Source organism: Colletotrichum tamarilloi (genome assembly GCF_030869305.1).
Source record: "Colletotrichum tamarilloi strain Tom-12 chromosome Unknown Scaffold_121.1, whole genome shotgun sequence".
Classification (NCBI taxonomy): domain Eukaryota; kingdom Fungi; phylum Ascomycota; class Sordariomycetes; order Glomerellales; family Glomerellaceae; genus Colletotrichum; species Colletotrichum tamarilloi.
Genome location: NW_026849504.1, coordinates 1 through 19,465, shown reverse-complemented (window position 1 = coordinate 19,465; position 19,465 = coordinate 1). Strand labels below are relative to the sequence as shown.

General features: G+C 53.8%; 5 protein-coding genes across 5 annotated transcripts; 3 read left to right on the top strand and 2 right to left on the bottom strand.

Annotated features, from left to right (window-relative positions):
• Window positions 1-1,531: 1,531 nt before the first annotated feature.
• On the top strand, window positions 1,532-6,914 carry CTAM01_14373 (GTPase-activator protein for Ras-like GTPase; the record flags this gene model as incomplete). Its single annotated transcript, XM_060530374.1, has 2 exons — window positions 1,532-6,342; window positions 6,530-6,914. 2 exons carry the CDS (start codon window positions 1,532-1,534, stop codon window positions 6,912-6,914), a joined length of 5,196 nt encoding a protein of 1,731 aa, XP_060375016.1.
• A 1,243-nt stretch (window positions 6,915-8,157) lies between these two features.
• CTAM01_14372 (uncharacterized protein) lies at window positions 8,158-8,670 on the bottom strand (the record flags this gene model as incomplete). The annotated part of the gene is made up of 2 exons (XM_060530373.1): window positions 8,158-8,188; window positions 8,246-8,670. Coding segments are annotated over 2 exons (456 nt in total), but the record flags the coding sequence as incomplete, so codon positions are not given.
• A 3,223-nt stretch (window positions 8,671-11,893) lies between these two features.
• CTAM01_14371 (choline-sulfatase) lies at window positions 11,894-13,832 on the top strand (the record flags this gene model as incomplete). The annotated part of the gene is made up of 3 exons (XM_060530372.1): window positions 11,894-13,458; window positions 13,514-13,611; window positions 13,765-13,832. 3 exons carry the CDS (start codon window positions 11,894-11,896, stop codon window positions 13,830-13,832), a joined length of 1,731 nt encoding a protein of 576 aa, XP_060375014.1.
• Window positions 13,833-14,767: 935 nt separating this feature from the next.
• CTAM01_14370 (RNA polymerase II mediator complex component Med8) lies at window positions 14,768-15,758 on the top strand (the record flags this gene model as incomplete). Its single annotated transcript, XM_060530371.1, has 2 exons — window positions 14,768-14,864; window positions 15,046-15,758. The coding sequence occupies 2 exons, from the start codon at window positions 14,768-14,770 to the stop codon at window positions 15,756-15,758; spliced, it is 810 nt and encodes a 269-aa protein (XP_060375013.1).
• A 697-nt stretch (window positions 15,759-16,455) lies between these two features.
• CTAM01_14369 (uncharacterized protein) lies at window positions 16,456-17,991 on the bottom strand (the record flags this gene model as incomplete). Its single annotated transcript, XM_060530370.1, has 1 exon — window positions 16,456-17,991. The coding sequence occupies one exon, from the start codon at window positions 17,989-17,991 to the stop codon at window positions 16,456-16,458; it is 1,536 nt and encodes a 511-aa protein (XP_060375012.1).
• Between the last annotated feature and the right edge of the window lie 1,474 nt (window positions 17,992-19,465).

Here is a 19,465-nt window from a genome sequence, read left to right as displayed (position 1 = left end):
CAGCGGACCAGATACTAATAGCCAAATGAACGAATGCACAAAATAAAAACATTTCTCGCCTACGTATCCGTACTAAGGATTACTCGGACTGTCCAAACGACTATATCGCTCGTATTGGCGGGTCCATTGACTGCTGCACGTAGGCGTTTTACAAACAGTGACATGCATCGAGCTAGAGAATGGGGAGGTGCCACAGATAAAAGACCGAGTTTTGGAGGGGAGGTATACATCACGGCGTGTCTGTCCTACGATCCCTCGATCGTGTTGACATCGTTCTTGCAAAGGTATTCCCCGCTGTTTTCTATCTCACAACCTTGACGTCGTCAATGATGTCTACAATCTTGGTTCATCCAGAGGGTTGAGCAATGTTCCCTGGGCGACAGGAAATTCAATCAGGTTAGATTGGACGACGTGTCAAAGGTTATGGACGGGGAATCCGTAGTCAATGGCATCTGTCAAAAGAGGTCAGATGAGAGCGGCGACGGTTTGGCCCGCAGTCAGTGACAGGTTTTTCCAAGGGAAGTGCCTGAACATGTTGACCAGATCGACCTTGCAGCTTTGGGCCTCACCGGACCATTTGTATTGTTGACCAGAAACCTTTTGGGGCAAGTTGGGACAAGTTTGAGAAGCGCCTGGCCCAGAGAAAAGCAGATGACAACCCAATTGACAGAGAGCGGAGGCGGGGCGGAGGGCCGTGCAACGGAAGATTGCTGCATCGGTCCCCACTTTAAAAGGCCGGGCGGGTGCGACGCAGGGGCCAGCAAGAGCCACAAGCCACCCGAATTTCCATGGCCTCTCACGCTCTCCCACTCGTCTCACGGGGATCCCACGGGTCTCAGTGGCCACTGGCAGCAGCGAGTACCAAAGTGGGTCACCCACACACCTCACCCTGTGGCACCCTGGTTGCAAGGGGGCTGGTTGCCGCCCTCCAGCTGCCGCAGTAAACAAACAAACTGCCTTATCAGGTCCCGACGCCCTCCCACTCTCACATCCTCCCCCTCCATTGCCCGACCTCCAAACGACCCAACATCCCACCCACACCTTGTCGATTGACGAGATTGCGACCGTCCTCTTTGAATGCTAGAGGCTGGACTGGCGTCAAGTGGGCAGCACATCTAATATCTTCTGCCGAAATATTCCTTCCCATCATCATTGCCCTTGTCGCCAACGCTGTGTCGCCTTCATTGCCGACATCTTCTTTGTCTGCGCAGTGCGCGCTCTCATTTCTCCAGAGTCCGTCCTCCATTCTTCACCCGCGCTTCGCCGCGCACCATCGCCGGTCGCTTCGAATTTTCGCCTTTCTCATCATCCCCCTGCTTAGTCCCGATCGTTCCGCCCAACATTATAGAAAGGGAATCTCGAGAGCGCCCAACCCAAGAGACGAGACCGCGAGGTCGAAACTTAATCCAACGCGCGCCGCATATCTTGCCTGCCGACGTCCGACAAAGGCGCCCTAATGTTGTCATTCGAATTCCAGAGTCCACAGATTTTCGATTGCAGCCTTCCTTCAGTATCCTAATCTTCGCCCACCATGTCCCACCGTCCGCACCCCCTCAGACAATCCCATACCCTGGATTACCCTGGCAACATCAACCGTCAGTCCTCTACTGCTTCGTCCATCGCGTCTTCAGGGTACTCTCTGTACTCTGAGAATAGCCGAGCGAGTACTCAACTCTCTTCAGTGTCCAGCGGCTACTCATTACCAAGTTCTCATAAGAGGGGCAAGAGTGATGGTTCGCGATTGCATCAAGTCTCATTCGGAGGAGAGAACCTTGACCGCAAGAGGGAACAAGACAACAACATCTACTCCATGACACGGCAATCTCTACGCCCGCTCCCTCAAGCGCCCGCCTCTTCATCTCCTACCAATCCTACAAAGTTAACCCCGACGGCATCGACCCCCTCGCCGCCTCGACCAAGTTATCGCCATGAACGCACCCAGAGCGTTGACAGCGGCAAGTTGTCACACGCCCAGTACGACGGCAGCACTTCCCCAACACCAATATCTCGAACTCTGACGATTCGCCCGAATTCCATGATGCTCGGCCGTTCCGACACAATCAGCCGAGGCAGCGCAGCTTTACCTCATGCATACGAGCCACCTTCCGCAGTGCACTCTGCTTCTCTAGCACGACCAGATCTTGAGAAGCTGGGCCGGTCATCCACGAGCCAGCTACGTACCTTATCAAAGCTTGCTCAATCCGAGTCTGCCGACGAGTTTGCCATCACAACCCCAGCACAAGAAGTTATCGGCCTGAGAGGTCGACGGAGATTGCAGAGGGCAGATAAGCCAAACACAAATCGAGCCGGCCAGCGCGCCGGTGGATATGGCTGGGAAGGGAGGAATTGGATGGACAAGCAGCGCCAGTTCCTTCAGGCCTACGAATACCTTTGCCATATCGGTGAAGCCAAAGAATGGATCGAGGACATCATGCACAAGTCGATCCCTCCCATTGTCGAACTGGAGGAGGCTCTCAGAGACGGCGTCACATTAGCAGAAGTTGTTGAAGCTTTGAATCCTGACCGAAGATTCCGCATCTTCCGACATCAAAAACTTCAGTTCCGGCACTCCGACAACATTGCCATTTTCTTTAGATACTTGGACGAGGTTGAACTCCCGGACCTCTTCCGATTCGAACTCATCGATCTTTACGAGAAGAAAAACATCCCCAAGGTCATTCACTGCATCCACGCCCTCAGTTGGCTGCTTTTCAGAAAAGGAATAGTAGACTTCCGTATCGGCAACCTCGTTGGCCAGCTTGAATTTGAGCACCATGAGCTCGAGGCCATGCAAAAGGGTCTTGATAAACTGGGGGCCAACATGCCCAGCTTCGGCAACATGGGAGCCGATTTTGGTGTCGAGCCTGCGACCCCTGAGCCTGAAGAGACCGAGGAGGAGAGGATCGACCGCGAGCTTGGTGAGAGTGAAGAGGCTATTGTTGAGCTTCAAGCACAAGTCCGCGGAGCCGTTGTGAGAATGCGCCTGGGAGACACCATGCAGCAACTGTGGGACGTTGAAGGATCTCTCATCGACCTCCAAGCTCTCATCCGAGGTGATTTTACCCGCCAAGTCATTGGCTACCGGCTTCAGATGCGACGCTTCGCGGTGGACTTGCAAAGCCTGGTTCGCGGATTTCTCGTTCGAAACAGGATGGCCAACAAGGAGCGCTTTTGGAAAATGTTGGAGCCCGATATCTTGGAGCTCCAGAGTCTTGTTAGGGCCAAGAAGGTCCGGGATGAGGTACGGGATAAAAAATCTCAGTTGGCCCGCCACGCCGGACCTGTGCGAAAAATTCAGGCAGCATTCCGGGGTTTCTTGGTCCGAAAGGAGTTCGTTACTCAACAGCAAGAGACGGTGCAGACATCTGGAGAAGTCCAAAACCTCCAAGCGGCTGTTCGTGGAATGTTGTTAAGAGGACGGATTGCAGACGACCTCGAGCTTCTTGACAGACAGACCGACAGCATCGTCAGCCTCCAGGCTGCTGCCAGGGCACTGCTGACTAGAGATCAGATTTCGCGAGAGCAAGAGCATCTGCAAGGCTCTGCACCAAAATGGGCTGCTCTTCAAGCCGCGATCCGAGGCCAGACGCTTCGAAACGATGTTGCAGCAATCAAGGTCGAGCTCAGTCACCACATTCCCGAGGTCGAGAGTCTCCAGGCAGCAATTCGGGGACGGGAAGTCCGGACCGAAGTCGCAGCGACAGTAGAAGAAGTCAGTCAGCATATTGCCGAAGTCGAACTCGTCCAAGCAACAGTGCGAGGCAACTCAGCCCGCAAAGAAGTTGAAACGACTAAAGCAGAACTCGCCAAATACATCTCCGAGGTAGAAAGCCTCCAAGCTCATTTCAGAGCCGGAGCCGTCCGCCGGGATGTCACCCAGCTGCTGGATGACCTGAACAGCCACGAGGCAACCTTCATCAATCTCCAATCACTCATCCGAGCCATGATGGAGCGCCGCCGCGTTGCTGCCGAGCAAGATGCGCTCTCCCGCGTCGAGCCCAAGATCACCAAGCTCCAGGCATGCATACGGGGCTACCAGCATCGCCAGCAGCACGCGGGACTGCTCGAGGAGCTTGAGTCTCACACTCCCGTCATTGAGAAGCTCCAAGGGCTCGCACGCGCCATGATGGTGCGAGGAGATGTCTTCAACCTCATTTCAGATCTCGAGGAAGAAGAAGGAACCATCGCCGAAATGCAAGCTGCGGCCAAGGCCTTTGTCGTCCGAGCCAAGTACGAGGAGAAGAAGCGATTCTTCAAGGAGAACATGGAGAAGGTTGTCAAAATTCAGAGCCTGGTCCGCGCCAAGATTCAGGGAGATGCATACAAGAGTCTTACTCATGGCAAGGATCCGCCAGTCAACGCCGTCAAGAACTTTGTCCATCTTCTCAACGACAGTGATTTCGATTTCAACGAGGAGATTGAGTTTGAGAGGTTGCGAAAGACTGTGGTCACGCAAGTTCGTCAGAATGAGATGCTGGAGCAGTACATTGACCAGCTGGATATCAAGATTGCGCTCCTCGTCAAGAACAAGATTACTCTAGATGAGGTTGTCAGGCACCAGAGCAACTATGGCGGTCACTCCATCGGCCTCCTGGCAAACTCGTCAATTTCTTCCGCCAACCACTTTGACTTGAAGGCATTGAACAAGAGTTCAAGGAAGAAGCTGGAGTCGTATCAACAACTATTCTTCAACCTCCAGACGCAACCTCAATACCTTGCACGCCTATTTAAGCGCATCCGCGAGCAGGGCACTCCCGAGAAGGAATGCAAGCGTATTGAGCACCTTATGATGGGACTGTTTGGGTACGCCCAGAAGCGTCGTGAGGAGTACTACCTTCTCAAGCTTCTCGCCAGGGCCATGCGGGAAGAGGTCGAAAGTAGCAGAAACCTCCAAGATTACCTTCGAGGCAACTACTTCTGGACAAAGCTTCTCGCAAACTACACCCGATCCCCCCGCGACCGGAAGTACCTCCGGGAACTTCTTGGCCCTATCGTGCGCGACAATATTGTGGAGGATCCTGCTCTTGACCTCGAGAGTGACCCTCTGCAGATCTACAGATCAGCCATCAATAATGAAGAGTTACGGACCGGTCGCCCCAGTCGCCGTCCTCTGGATGTTCCGCGAGAGATGGCCATCAAGGATCCGGAAACAAGAGACCTCTTCATCGATCATCTCCGTGACCTCCGAGAAATCTGCGACCAGTACCTGTTGGCCCTGGAAGACCTCTTGCCCAAGATGCCGTACGGTGTCCGGTTCCTCTGTCGCCAAATGTTCGAGGCCCTCTGCCAACAGTTCAAGAAAGAACCCCAACACCACATCTTGCAGATTGTCACGAACTGGCTTTGGCGCTTCTACATGCAGCCCGCTGTCATTGCTCCCGAGAACGTTGGTGTCATTGAGAAGCAGTTGAGCCCTCTCCAGAAGCGCAATCTCGGAGAGGTCGCCAAGGTGCTTGGCCAGGTAGCCTCGGGCAGGCCATTCGGCGGCGAGAACATCTATCTCCAACCCCTGAACGCTTTCGTGGGAGAGTCCATGGAGCGTTTGGCTCACATCACCCACGACCTCATCTCGGTACCAGACGCGGAGCGCAATTTCGATATTGATGAGTTCAACGACCTGTACTCCAAGAATAAGCCAACTCTGTACATCAAGATGACGGATATCTTTGCGATTCACAACCTCATCGTAGGCGATCTTCCGATGGTATGCCCCAACCGAGACGACGTTCTCCGCGAGATCTTGCAAGACTTGGGTAGTGCCAAGAACAACGAGAATGAGATGCTCTCGGCAGGCTCTTCTGATATTCAGCTCTACCTTACGCCGAAGCTGCACGACATCGACGATCCGGATGCGGAGGTTAAGGCTCTCTTCATGGAGACGAAGCGATGCATCCTGTACATTATTCGCGTGCAGACTGGCGCCAATCTCCTCGACATTCTAGTCAAGCCCATCAACCCCGAAGACGAACACAAGTGGCGGTCAGTACTGCGCGACGACAGAGTCAACGACGCCGGCACGAAGGGCGCGTACTCGGACGCCCACATGGTGGATGTGACCCGGATGTCGTACTACGACCTCAAGCGTACGGCGCTTGAGAACATTATGCGGTTGGAGCACATGGGCCGGATCTCCAAGCACAACTACTACCAAGATATCCTCAACGCCATCGCCCTCGACATCCGGACCAAGAGCCGAAGACGTGTACAGCGCCAGCGTGAATTGGAAGGTGTTCGGTCAACTCTCGCCAACTTGCACGAGAAGGCCAAGTACCTCGAGCAACAGCGCAAGAGCTATGACGACTACATTGAATCCGCAATGGCGACATTACAAAAGAACAAGGGGTAAGTCTAGACAAATCCTTTTCGTGTTCTGCATATCACACATATCCACATGTCCGATCCCCGGATGTGATCTCCAATTCTCCTCCCCTTCCCCCACTTTCAGTCTTGCTTCCCCATAATGCCCCATATTATAAGCACGGTCCAAGTGTGTCGCCATACGCTGACTGAATCTCGTCATATTTTACAGAAAGAAACGGTTCCTGCTTCCGTTCACCAAACAGTACAACCACCAGCGCGAACTGGAACGCAGCGGGCGGGTCCCCAAGTTTGGCAGTTACAAATATAGCGCTCGGGCTCTAGCGGAGAAAGGCGTGCTCGTCGGGTGGAGTGGCGTCACCGACTGGGAGAGGGTCAACCTCACCATTTCGTGCGACGAGGTTGGCGTCTTCTCGCTCGAGGGGTCCCGCGGCCACATCCAGATGCCGGGGGCAAGCGCCCTCGTACCCATTGAGGATCTGCTGCAGGCCCAGTTCGAGGCCCACCAGTTTATGAACCTTTTTGAGGGGAGCCTCAAGCTGAACGTCAACTTGTTGCTGCATCTCTTGTACAAGAAGTTTTACCGTACGCAATAAAGCGGGGTGGAGTTGCAGCAATCCGGTACAAGGTAGACAGACGGCAGAGGAGTACACCACAAAAGAGATATGTGAAGAGGATGGGATCAAAAAGGTACATGAGACATGGATTGATGGGATGGAATTGAGCACGCAAGCGTGTCCGTCGCTTGTGGGATTGGGGGCGTGCAGGATAATCTTTTGTTGCTTTACTCATGCCTCTGTATCTCTCAATAGGGGTTGCATGAGACGGGAATGTTTGAACTTGGGAACCCGCATATTTGAAGGGGTTTTTTTTATTGACAAAGCAAGGCGAGGGTGGGCGGTTTCTTGTGTTTACATTCGTCTTCTTCTTCGTCGTCACATTATTCTATTCGAGATCGCATTGCGGGGTGACGAAAATTCAATCGATTGGAGGTTTGGGGGGGGGGGGGGGCAGGGGGTGAGGAGGGAAGCACTGAAGGAAGCAGTATTGCTTGTAGGAGTAAATATGAGCAAAAAACAAAAAGAGAAACCACACTGTTCAAACGGATGAAGGTCAATGAGGTGGTGCTGGTGGGCGGAGAGGGCAGAGCGGGATGCTTTGGGAAGTTGAAGATGTAGCGGGATAGGAGTGCGATGCATGAGGAAGATTCCCCGCCAACACGTCTAGATTGGGTGTTCGTGTGTAGATAACTTTTTCCCTTTGAAATGATATACCCCGCATTGTTAAAAACTCACGATGGAATGGTGGTCGCTATTGTGCCGCGTGTAGACGACCAAGGCGCAGCATAGCCCATGATGTTTCCGAATAAGTGGTGGTGGTGGTGATGATGATGATACCGATGCACGCCCAACTGAAATAAACACATCAGAAAAAAAGCCAAGGTATCCGTAGCCTCGCGGATGTCATGGAGTTGGGGAAGAGTTTTTGGTCCCGTGGTCTCTCGTGTGGATGCCAAGAGCCGACGGCGAAACGCGAGGAGTACGGTCATGTGAGTTGTTTTGATACTTCTTTTACACAGTAAGGGGGCGCAGATAGAGTCACGGGATCCAAAGGGGGAAAATCGTAATGAGCTTTCCAAGCAAGGGAAGCGTGTCCTGTGTAATGGTGGTGTATGCATCTATCAGGTTGGTGGTGTAGTAAAGATTGATTGAGGCACCATTTTTGCGTGGTGTCTAGGACATGGGGAGGCGTTGGCGTTGAGATAGGGGAGATATGAGGGGTCCACGGCGGCTGAGCGGGGAGACGACGATGTTCTGGCCGATCATCGATCGTGTGCCTCTACCTCCCATTCACGGGGCCGGTTGGGCGCCTTCTGGTGTGTCATTGCGGTTATCAGTTAAATGCGTGGGTTGCTGGCACTGCGCACGCGTGTGATTGACAGTGTATCAACGAGGGTGCAGATAGGCAAAGCGGGACAAGGTCTAGGTGTGCTCGACGCTCGCGGGCACACGAAAGCGCTTTTCGCCGTAAATTAATGTGCTGGATTGTTGCATGTCTTGTCAGCCTTCTCGACGAGGGAAGGTTGATTTGTTGTTCGCTGTTGGTTGGTGCGCCGGTGAACGTGACGTTGTGCTCCGGAGGGGGACCCCTGGCCAATGTCTCAGCGGAGCAGGACGAGATGTGATTCGAGGGTCTCCTTGGATTTTGCTGCACGGTGTGCAGATGCCCGACGTTGACTAGAGCCTGGAGAGGAGGGAGGGGGGTTTGTTTTGGGGTCGGGAGCAGCTTGGCATTGTTTGTATGCCGCGAGTGGCCGCGAGACCGTCGACGGGATGTTCGGGGTGGAGGGGTAATACGCTATCCATTGAGATGCCAACCTTGGACGCAATGAGCCTGAGGGAGGGAATCGACGATATGCGCCAGTCATGCAATTAACGGGTGCGGAGAAGAAATGTGTGTGATGGGCTGGCTCATCAGATGATCACCAGTGAGCGAAGCGCACGACTCAGCCGAAAACGAGCTGGTTCGCCTGGTGCAACGTGGAGGCTGACCAACCTGAACAAACGCGTGGTGGGCGGGGATGCAAGGCAAGACGGAAGCGCATGGGAGGAAAGGAACGGATCGTCGGAGGGTTTAGTCCTCGCCCTTGGTGGGAAACCGGAAGAAAGGCCCTCATGTCTGATGCTGATGCTGAAATGCTGCGTTGCCGATGTTGATTGTTATGGGTGAAACGATAAATTGAGTCGGAATCCGCAGCCTAGTTGATGAAGCAATACTGGAGCGCAATGATGTGATTGCGGTATGGCTTGACCGGGAGCCGGGGCCACACCACCGGCGGTAAGCATTTATCGAGTATTACAGTTACTCACTGGTGCGTTGGTGCGTGCACCGGTGACCAGTAGATGCGAAAGACACATCGTTCCGGGACGGAGACGTCTAGACTCTAGAAGCGGTGCGAGGCAAGAAGATGAGCCACGCCCGGAGTAGGAGACCTTATTCCGATGGCGTGACCGGCCAGCCATGAGGGTAACCCCGCAAATGCGGGGTGGGAGCCGGCGGGAGGTCGGAGGTGGACGCCATCACGACATCTTCTGAGCTCGTCGATAGTGGAATTGTAATCCGGTTGATCTGCCAGGAGAATACGGATACGTGGCCCCTTAAGAGTGCTGTCAAGATGGCGCCGCCTTGGCATGGGGTGCAGATGCCAGGCCCAGATGAAAAGGACAGCCGAGAGGTGGATTCAAGAGCCAGGCGAGTCGTCGGTTGGTGGTTCCGACAGTCCCTCCCCGTGCCTGTCCAAAATTCCCCATCTAGAATCTGGAGACTGGAGAAGTGCCCCGTTCGCTTCGGTTCGCAACCACGGTGCTGGTGTTTGTGCCCTGCATTCGTACACTGGGGTCTGGGCCAGAATAATTGGGTGTATTACACATCACTTGTGTGTTTGTAGATGTTGCCTTCCGGCTGCACGCACACTCTGGGTCTTGTATGAATGTGCGTGATAACTTGCGTCGGACCCATCTCGTCTCAATGTTTGTTTCTCATGCTTCGGTTCGGTGCCTTTATCAGTGGAGGTCGTTGAAGGGGGAACGGAGTCCTCCGTAAATTTGTCGCGTGCGTGCAGGAATGGCATGCCCCCATTGAAGCGACCGTTATCGAAAGAATGTTCCCTTGGGCACACCAGGACCGTCCAATCGTCTAGCTAATCGGAAGAAGGCCTGTCCTTGGGTTGAGCGACGCTTATGCAGGTTGCGAGCAGGTCTTTGGGTAAGTGCCCAGCTGCAAGAGGGCGATTGGGGTATAGTCGACGAGATCCAGGGGTCCAATTAGCAGGGGACCAGCGAATGGGAAAGAATTTGTTATTCCCGCTTGAAGCATAACGAAGCTTGTTAGTGCTCGAGGAGTCTAGGGTGCCCCTACCAGTCATCACGAGAGGCCGAGATAGCACAAGAGTAAGACTAGCCGACCCATGCCCATGCTCAATGTTGGAGAAGGTGTAGCCGGCCGTTTGGGTTTCCGGCGCTGCGTTTTCATTTGTCGTGGGACGTGTTATTCACACCGCTAGCTATCGATTGTCGCATGGAGTGGCTCGGGTCCCACGGTGAGAGGAAAAGCGACTAGCCTTATCGCGGAGGAGCGTTGAAGGGTGATGCAGAATGGAGCCGGATGGAGAGGAAATTGCTTCTTGTGATGCGGATACGGATCACACCAGCATGCAGAGCTCATTCATTGACAAGAGACAGACTGTAACGACGAGTTGATGTTGCCGCCATGCTGACAAAGTGTTTGAGTGGCTGGTCGGTGCTTTTGCATGGGCTATTTCGCAATCGGCTGATCGGAAAACGCCATATTTCTGACGCATTGCGGTCGACCTGTCTTCCTTGGATAGAGTCACAGACTACGCAGGCGTGCCAGGTGTAAGCGTAGCGACGAGCTTAAGGTAGTGTGGTTTAGAAATTATAATGAGTTATCCGTATCATTGAATGGCGAAAGGAGAAGAAGGTGGAGGAAGCAGAGTTAAGGCGGTGACTAAACAAGTTTAGTAAGGTGGGTTGGAATTGGATGGCTGCTGTTGCTGTCTTACAGTTTTTTTTTGGCTGATGACCTACACGGAGTGTACGGTAATAAGGTACCTACCTCCCTTCCTTCCTTCATCATTGGATCGATGACCGGAGAGTGAATTTGTTGAAAATGACGGGAACGGGGTCCGGGCGATCCTGCTGTCCTCTGCCACCCACATCTGTCATTGTCCCTTCACCCCGTTCCTTCCCGCTCATCGGCCACCTCACCGTATTGCTCCTGGCACATGTGGCCTTGCTACCTTACCTTAGCTACGGATACTAAGTATTCCAAGTCGCCAAGGATGGGTGGGAGGAAAGAAGCAGCTGGAGCCCCGTGACATTGCATGAGTCGGGGAAAGCCCCACCGTACTGCACGAGCCACTTGGGCACATTCAGGCAATGCGACGGGGTCTGGGGTATCCTTATCTCAAGTACTCCGCAGATCCCTCGTTTGGTGCATATGTAGTGTCTGTGCATTGGCGTGGCCCCCGTTTGGCGTTTGGCGTCTGGCGCTGCTTCTCCTTGCCTCGCCCTCCTGTCCATCCATCCACGCCCGTCTTCTCCACGTCCCGTCGTCCCTTCCTATCGGGCTCCTAGGGCCATGGCCCATGGCTGGTCCTAGGTAAGGCAGGTCGACTGTCGAGGCGGACGGGACTGCTCTCGCTCTCTTCTCTTGGCTCACTTTCTTAAAGGACGCTTCCTCCCACATGAATTGTGGTTAACTTTCTTCTCTCTTTTCTAGATCATCCGGAAGACGAAGACTCAATCCATTGCGCTTTCCTCCTAATCACTGACCATCCCTTGTCCTTGGTCACTTATAAACTTTCCAATCACTGCTCACCATCGCACTTGACACACGAGCACACATATTCACATCGGCTCTTTATCAGCCCTCTCATAAGCCACAAACATTTTCCTCCCACGCAACCAAGGATAACACCTCAACCACCATCTCCATCGAACTTGCTCAAGTTTCAATAAACAAATCATACTCGAGACCATTGGCTACAAGCACAATGGCTCCCGATCTCAACTCACTTCCCTCTTCGCCTCTGGCGCAACCCGCCAATGGCAAGTCTGCCAACGGCAACGGCAATGGCGCACCGAACGCGAAGCAACCCAATATCCTCTTCATCATGGCCGATCAATTGGCCGCACCCCAGCTCAAGATGTACAACCCCGAGTCACAGATCAAGACACCAAACCTGGATGCTCTTGCCGCTGAGTCTGTTCAGTTCGACTCTGCCTACTGCCCCTCCCCGTTGTGCGCACCATCGCGCATGAGTTTGATCACCGGTCTTTTGCCCATGAAGATTGGTGCTTACGACAACGCCAGCCAGATCTCCAGTGAGATTCCCACCTACGCACACTACCTGCGTCTGAAGGGCTACCAGACTGCGCTGGCAGGCAAAATGCATTTCATCGGGGATCAGCTTCACGGCTATGAGACTCGCTTGACTAGCGACATTTACCCCGGTGACTTTGGCTGGGTCGTCAACTGGGACGAGCCAGACACCCGTCTTGAGTGGTACCACAACTCCAGCTCCATCCTCCAAGCCGGCACTTGCGTGCGGAGCAACCAGCTGGATTACGACGAGGAGGTCATGTTCCGCTCCACTCAGTTCCTCTACGACCACGTCCGTGAGGGTCCCGAGAAGCGCCCTTTCGCTCTCACCGTGTCTTTGACTCACCCTCATGACCCCTACACGATTGAGGACAAGTACTGGGATCTCTATGAGGACGTCGATATTGCTCTTCCCAAGGTTCGCATTCCCAAAGAAGAACAGGATCCCCACAGCAAGCGTCTCATGAAGGTCTGCGATCTTTGGGACTATGATTTCACCGACGACCAGATTAAGCGGGCTCGCCGCGCATACTACGGCGCTGTCAGCTACGTTGATGACTGTGTCGGAAGACTCTTGTCCGTTCTCAAGAAGTGCGGTCTGGATGACAATACCATCATCGTCTTCAGCGGCGACCATGGCGACATGCTCGGCGAGCGTGGACTGTGGTACAAGATGAGCTACTTTGAGTCTTCCGTCAGAGTGCCGCTGTTTGTCCGCCACCCCAAGGACTTTGAGCCCCATCGTGTGGACAAAAACGTTTCTACCCTCGACATTCTCCCGACGCTGTGCGATTTGGTCGGCACGAAGCCTGCTCCTGGTCTACCCATGGATGGTGTTTCATTGCTGCCCCATCTTCAGGGCAAGACTGGCCACGACAAGGTCTACGCCGAGTACACCGGCGAGGGCACTGTCAGTCCGCTCATGATGATCCGAGAGGGCCCTTGGAAGTACATCCACTGCCCTGCAGACGGCACCCAGTTGTTCAACCTCAAACACGATCCGCTCGAGCTGGTCAACCTGGCGTCATCCAAGGCCATTGCCGGCAAGCTGCTGGACGAGGAAGCCAAGGCAAAGCTTGACGAGTACAACGCCGAGACAAAGGCCAAGTGGGACTTTGATGCCATCACCGAGCAGGTCTTGCAGTCTCAGCGCAAGCGTCGCCTTGTGTGGGGCGCTCTTACCCAGGGCCAGTTCACTAGCTGGGACTACGACCCCGTTGATGACGGTAGAATGAAGTAAGTTGTGATCCCGGCATAATGAACCTCCAGACTCAATACTAACATCTCTCAGGTACATCCGCTCGCAGATTCCTCTGGACGACCTCGAGCGTCGCGCTCGATACCCGCCCGTGGACAAGTACGGTCGGGAGGTTGACCGCGCCACAACTGGTCACAGGGTTCTTCACGACCAAGCTGGATCTCACGGCCAGTAAATCTTTTGCATATTTATGATGATAAAGACACCAAAATGCATGTCACAGGGGCGTTGGGGCATATCATTTGATTTACAGCACGCGATATCTTTTCTCTTCTTTCTCGCAGATATCCGCAAGGCGATCAGGCGCATGGTCATGATCTTCAGGACAGACCAGACGCCCTTTGTATTTTAGCTTTCAATGGGGCTTAGGACATGAATGCCCAAGAATTAGCACATAAGCAAGTTACCAGTTGCAATGAAGGTCCTGTCTCATTGGAACGTGACACTAAACCTCTTGAGGATTACTCAGAGACCTTTTTAAGCAGCTCGCTCGTCGTCACGAAATCCCGACTGCCTCATTTGACGTGCTACTCCCATTACGCCGTGCTCATTTAATGGGACCGCCTTGGCTTTTCTAACAAGCTGAGTGCTTTGCCACGTCGGTAGCTGTATTTGAATATCGAATATCTTATGTCAAGCATGCAAACCCGAAGCCAATTGAGTGTGGTCGTTTCCCCGTGACCTGGAAGAGCCTCGAACGAGTCTGAGGGTGAATGGTCGTCTGGTCTCCCTTGTATGCTTACATACCTACCTTCTACCTTGCTAACTTGGGAAAACCGAGAGGAATTCCATCCCGCGTGGCCCCTGCTCCCGGCCCTGCATCGCTTTTTCAGCTGGGGGTTGCGCCGGGCCAGCGGGGTACGCGAGGTACGTGCTGACGCCGCGATCGCTGCCCACACCCCCGTTCGACGCGGAGCTCCTGGACCCATTTAAATTACCCCCGGGCCGAGTGGATTGGAACGTCACTCGTACCTTTTCTCCCCTCCTCAACCTGGATAGAGGGAGCTCAATTTCCGGTAAACTCTCAACAAAACCACCCCCACGCTCTCTACTCCCGACGACGTCGAAGATTCAATTGCGCAGTCGCATCGCCTCACGACACAACTCATCCAACACCTTTTCCCCTTCTGCGACTCGCTAAACACTCAACATTCCCCGGCGCGTCGAGTCGCGTGAGCCGTGCGACTTCCATCACCCGCTACGATCCCCAAAGAACCTCTACTTTTCTCCGATCTGCGACGAGCCGCACGAAGACGAAACAACGCACAAAAAAAAAGACCACGGGCAATGGACAAGCCGAACGCGCTCGGCATCACGGCCGATGAATTCAAGGCAATTGAGCAGACGCGCCAGCGTCTGTTCCAACTCTCCAACAGCATCCAGGGTCTGCGGATGGACGTCTTGAAAAGCAACCCCCTTCCCCCCCCCTAAGCTTTTCCCCCCCCCCCCCCCCCCCCCCCCCCTCCTTCCTCGTAGCTCCACATCCATCAAGACACACGATTCAAGAAAGAAGGAAAAAAAGATTTCTAGACGTGCTAACATTTTGCGCCACGACAAAAACAGAGCGTCCCTCCAAGCACAATCCCAAATCCTCCTCCGCAACCTCCAATCCCTCCTCGAGACCCTGACAGAAAACACCCACGTCTTCCAGCACCTCCACGTCTTCCCGGACGTCGCCTACCCGGGCCGCGTGCACGAGAACATCCTGCTGCAGCTGCTCCGCAAGAAGCTCGAGCCGGGCGTCGAGGAGTGGGTCGAGCGCGGGCGGGAGACGACGCGGGAGCTGCGTGGCGCGAACGTCGCTCCTCCTTCCTCGTCGGACGGCAGCAGTGTTGGCATTGGCGGCGGGCCCGGTATTGCTGGCGGACCTGTCGGTGCTGGCAACGGCGGCGGCGAGGCCCAGCTCGAGGCGGTGTGGCGCGACGTGCGCGCGTGGACCGTCGAGCGGGTGCAAAAGTACGTCCTCGAGGAGGCGGGGGACGTGTACACCGAGGACGAGCGGCGGATGGGGGTGGAGAATGTGAGGACTGGGCTAAGGAGGGGGCTCGAGGAGGATGACGAGGATGACGATGATGAGGACGAGGAGAGCGATGAGGAGGGCGGCGGTGGTGGTGATGGGGACGTGATCATGTCCGGGCAGTCGCAGAAGACGAAGAAACCGACAAAGCCAACGGGCCCGGAGCCGGAGATGCTCTTCTGGTTCGAGGCGAGGGGCGATTTCGACTTGCCGCGGAACGTGGACTTGCTGAGTCAGGCTGGTATGAAGCGCGGGCGGTAAAGTTGGGCAGGCGGCGAGAGAGAGTTTGGAGAGAAAGCGAGAGACGGAGAGAGTTCTCGGTGAAGAGGGGGGACTGATGATACCCGGCCGCGACGACGGCCTTCTTTGGAGTCCTTTTTCTTAAAAAGTTGTTGCCAACCTATCTACATAGAAGGTAGGGGGGAGCTTTCATAGTCTCACTTTGCGATGGAAAGTTCATTTACTACCTACGAAGAGGAAAAAGAAAAAAAGACTTGGGGCAGCAGTGATCAACAGGTAAATTCATAACTCCGCTCTGCGAGAATCAGTCATTCCCCGCCCCCCCCCCCCCCCGTTCGCGTCCTCCAGTTGTTGTTGTTGTTCGCTACCATCGCCAGCGACGCTTTGCCTGCACTTCCCGAGGCTTGGAGTCCTTGAGGAATGCGCTCCCCGCGTCTCTCAATGGGCTCTGGGAACTTTCTGGGGAAAAAGACCAAAAAAAAAAAGAAAAAGGAAACGGCTCAGCCAGCTAGATTGGGAGCTGGAAATGATTACTGATTAGGTACCGTAGACGCAGGTACGAGTCCTCCTCGAATGCTAGGTAGACTGCCCACCTCTGTTATTCTCTTTCATTATCAACTCAAGACGGCCTATGCTGGTGCTATCTAGTGCTGCATCGTCACTATCCTCTGGCTGCTCTGCATGATATCAGTCTCTACATTGCTACCAACGCAGGCCCTTAGCGGCGGAAGGGCCTAACATGACGATTAGATAGATAACCAGCTTTAATTGCGGTCCAGGAAGGCAATGGGGGAGTAGGTTTGTAGGTCTTCTTCTCGCGATCATACCACTTGACTCTCCAGTGATCCAGACTCCATGACTCCCGCTTCGCGACTGACTTGAGCCGCTGCACATCCATAATCTCGCCGGGATCAAAAGTGCAACGAACCATGGACGTCCCTTCGACGATTTCTCGCATTGCCAGCGGAAACTTGTCAAATAAATAAGACTCGTTGAAGGCGGACCAGATGGCGGCCACGTCATTTCTCTGGCTGTTTCTCCTCATCCCATACGGTTCTGGAGGAAGATCGCCGTTTTGGAAACATTCGTCCATCGCCTGCTGCCAAGCAGCGTCGCGCAGAACCACAGTCTGGAAGATCTCTGTACACTGCGGATCGCCCTCTCCGTCCAAGACTAATGTGAACGACTTGGCGGGCATGCCGGCGGGGATAAGTGGCAGGGTCTCAATGACCCAGCGCGCGACGGCGAAAGATATCTCGTTGGCCTCCAGTTGTCGATATTCTTTCGTCCGCCAACCAATTGCTTCTGATATACTTGAATGGTAGAAGAAGGCATTGTGCCACAAGCTGACGCGTCGCTCTATCCGCATGGCGGGATTCTCTTGACAAAAGGGGATTAACCCCATGGCGTGACACGCGGGGTTCGAGACAGACTCCCGGTCTTCGATCAGCACGATATCTCTCAGGTGCGCTCGGGTCTCTAGCGAATTGGACTCCAGAAACCGGATGGCAACAGCTGCTGCAGAATAACGATACATGGCACGTCGTGTAGCGGATTCAGAGCCCATCCAGCCGCCTAAGAAGCCAAACGATCTGAACGAGGACTTCCCGCCGAGCGCGTCCACCATTTGTCGGAGATCATATTGAGTTGGAATCATCCAAGGGGCCGGATCCAAGTCGACAAGAGGTCGGGTGCCATCTCTTTTGCAAAAGGCTTTTGCGAACTCGTCATTAAATCGATGCCGGTAATCTAAATTTGAGATCGTCTGCAGCGCAAAGCGCACAAAATCGCGGTGGACCGAGGGAGGTTCACCCCATGGGCCTTGCTTGGACGACCGGCCCTGTGTACTGTGCCATGTATCGTGCTTGATCATGTCGAGTACAGGTGTGAACTGTGGGAATGTTCCCGAGATCTCAGCGCAGATGTCGTCCCAGAGAAAAAGCTCTGCGTGATTGAGGTCCCTTTGTAGAGAATCGTGCAGCATCGTCATGACGACATCAAAGTCTCTAGCTCTGTGGCGTTCGTATGGCGAGTAAAAGGTTGAAACGGTGATGGTGTTCGCTTCCAGTGCAATGCCCCTCATTTCTTCGGCAATGCGTTTGCACGTGTACGTAAGGGCCAGGTCGATTGGTCTGCCCATGGCATTTCTGAGTCTGTTCGATTCGGGGTTTAGGACATAGCCTCCGTCGGACACGACGTAGAGCCGGTAAATCATGTCCCGTAGCTCGCGAGGAAGGTGAAAAAATGTAGCCATGGCGTGGTACTTTCTTTCAGTTACGTAGAAGTCGTGTGTATGTGACGATCGAAGATGCCGGGCGAATGATTTTGAGTCGTGGGGTTTGGGTGATGATGAGATGCAGCGGTTATTGAATGTGGTGTTGGACAACCACAGGCACAATGGAGAGACGTGGGAGGTATTTAAGCGTGCTAGCCTTGGGGTGAGGTGATTAAGGTTCTCAGGTGTCTAACACAACGGAGAAAGGCTGGTAACTAAGGTAGGTGGTACCTTGAGGTTCCTTACCTCACGTGCATCCGCCAAGGTACCTAAGGTAGGTATGTGGCTTCCATTGGAAAGATGGAAGGTTCGCCGGGTGTGGCCCTAGGATTTAGAGGAGCCACAGTGAGGCTGAAGTACCACGGTACTTTTTCCAACTCACTTTAGGTACCTTAAGGTACTTTAGGCAACCACGCTACCTGGAAGGATCCTCATTAAAGTACCTAAGGTAAACGCAGCCGAGAAATCTTCCCACACGCTCGGGCGCCTAACGCTGAGCAGCCCACAGCTTGAAAGACACCCAGCATAGCAATTGAGATGGCGAACAATAGATCACGGCAACAAGGGGAACCAAAATTAAGGGACAATTGTATTTTATGTGGTGGTTTTTTTTCCGGCTTTACAGGCACAAAAGATCGACCTTAACGGGATCACGCTTTCAAGGGAAATCACACGATACAGTACACTTTTTAACTACACAATACGCGCAATGTATCCCAAGCACGCGCTCAACGCAATATAGTGATTTCGATACGAAAACCGCCATTCAATTCGGGATGGGCAAGCTGCCCTCTTCGCTCAATCTCGTGTTAGCTCCATGTCTCTATTCTCTAGAAGATGAGGGAGGGGTACGCTGCTTGCTGACGACAGGCTGAGCGACATACTCACGCGGCGGCGCCGGCCGGAAAGGTCGACGGCAGAGGTCGGCCGTAATGGTTGGCCGCAATGGTCGGCCGCAATGGTCGGCCGCAATGGTCGGAGGCGGCCTTCTGGCACGATGGGTATTAGCAAAAGTTCATCTCAAAAATGGCTGTCATTGTGTAATGCATCCGTAGTAGGGAATTTACTCACCCTCAACCGCAGAGGTTCTGAACTTTGATGGCGACGTAGAGGTTTCCGGAGAAAGGGCCAAATGGGCCAATATCTGCTGCTCTTCTTCCTCTCATGTCAGTCGTTGTTTAGTGCATCACGAAACTTACATCGTACTTGCCGTACCAGAGCTCGCAAAGATTCTTTCCATCCTCATCGCTTCCAACATCGCCCAAAGCTGCTCTAAGGGTAGTTAGCGTCTACCACAGGGATAGAGTAGAAGCACTTATGACCAACCTCCATTCAAACCAAACAAATCCACCAAACAAATCCACCAAACAAATCCACCAAACAAATCCACCAAACAAACCCATCAATACACAAACCACCACCTGGACAGCTAGTCAGACAACCAGTCAAGAGG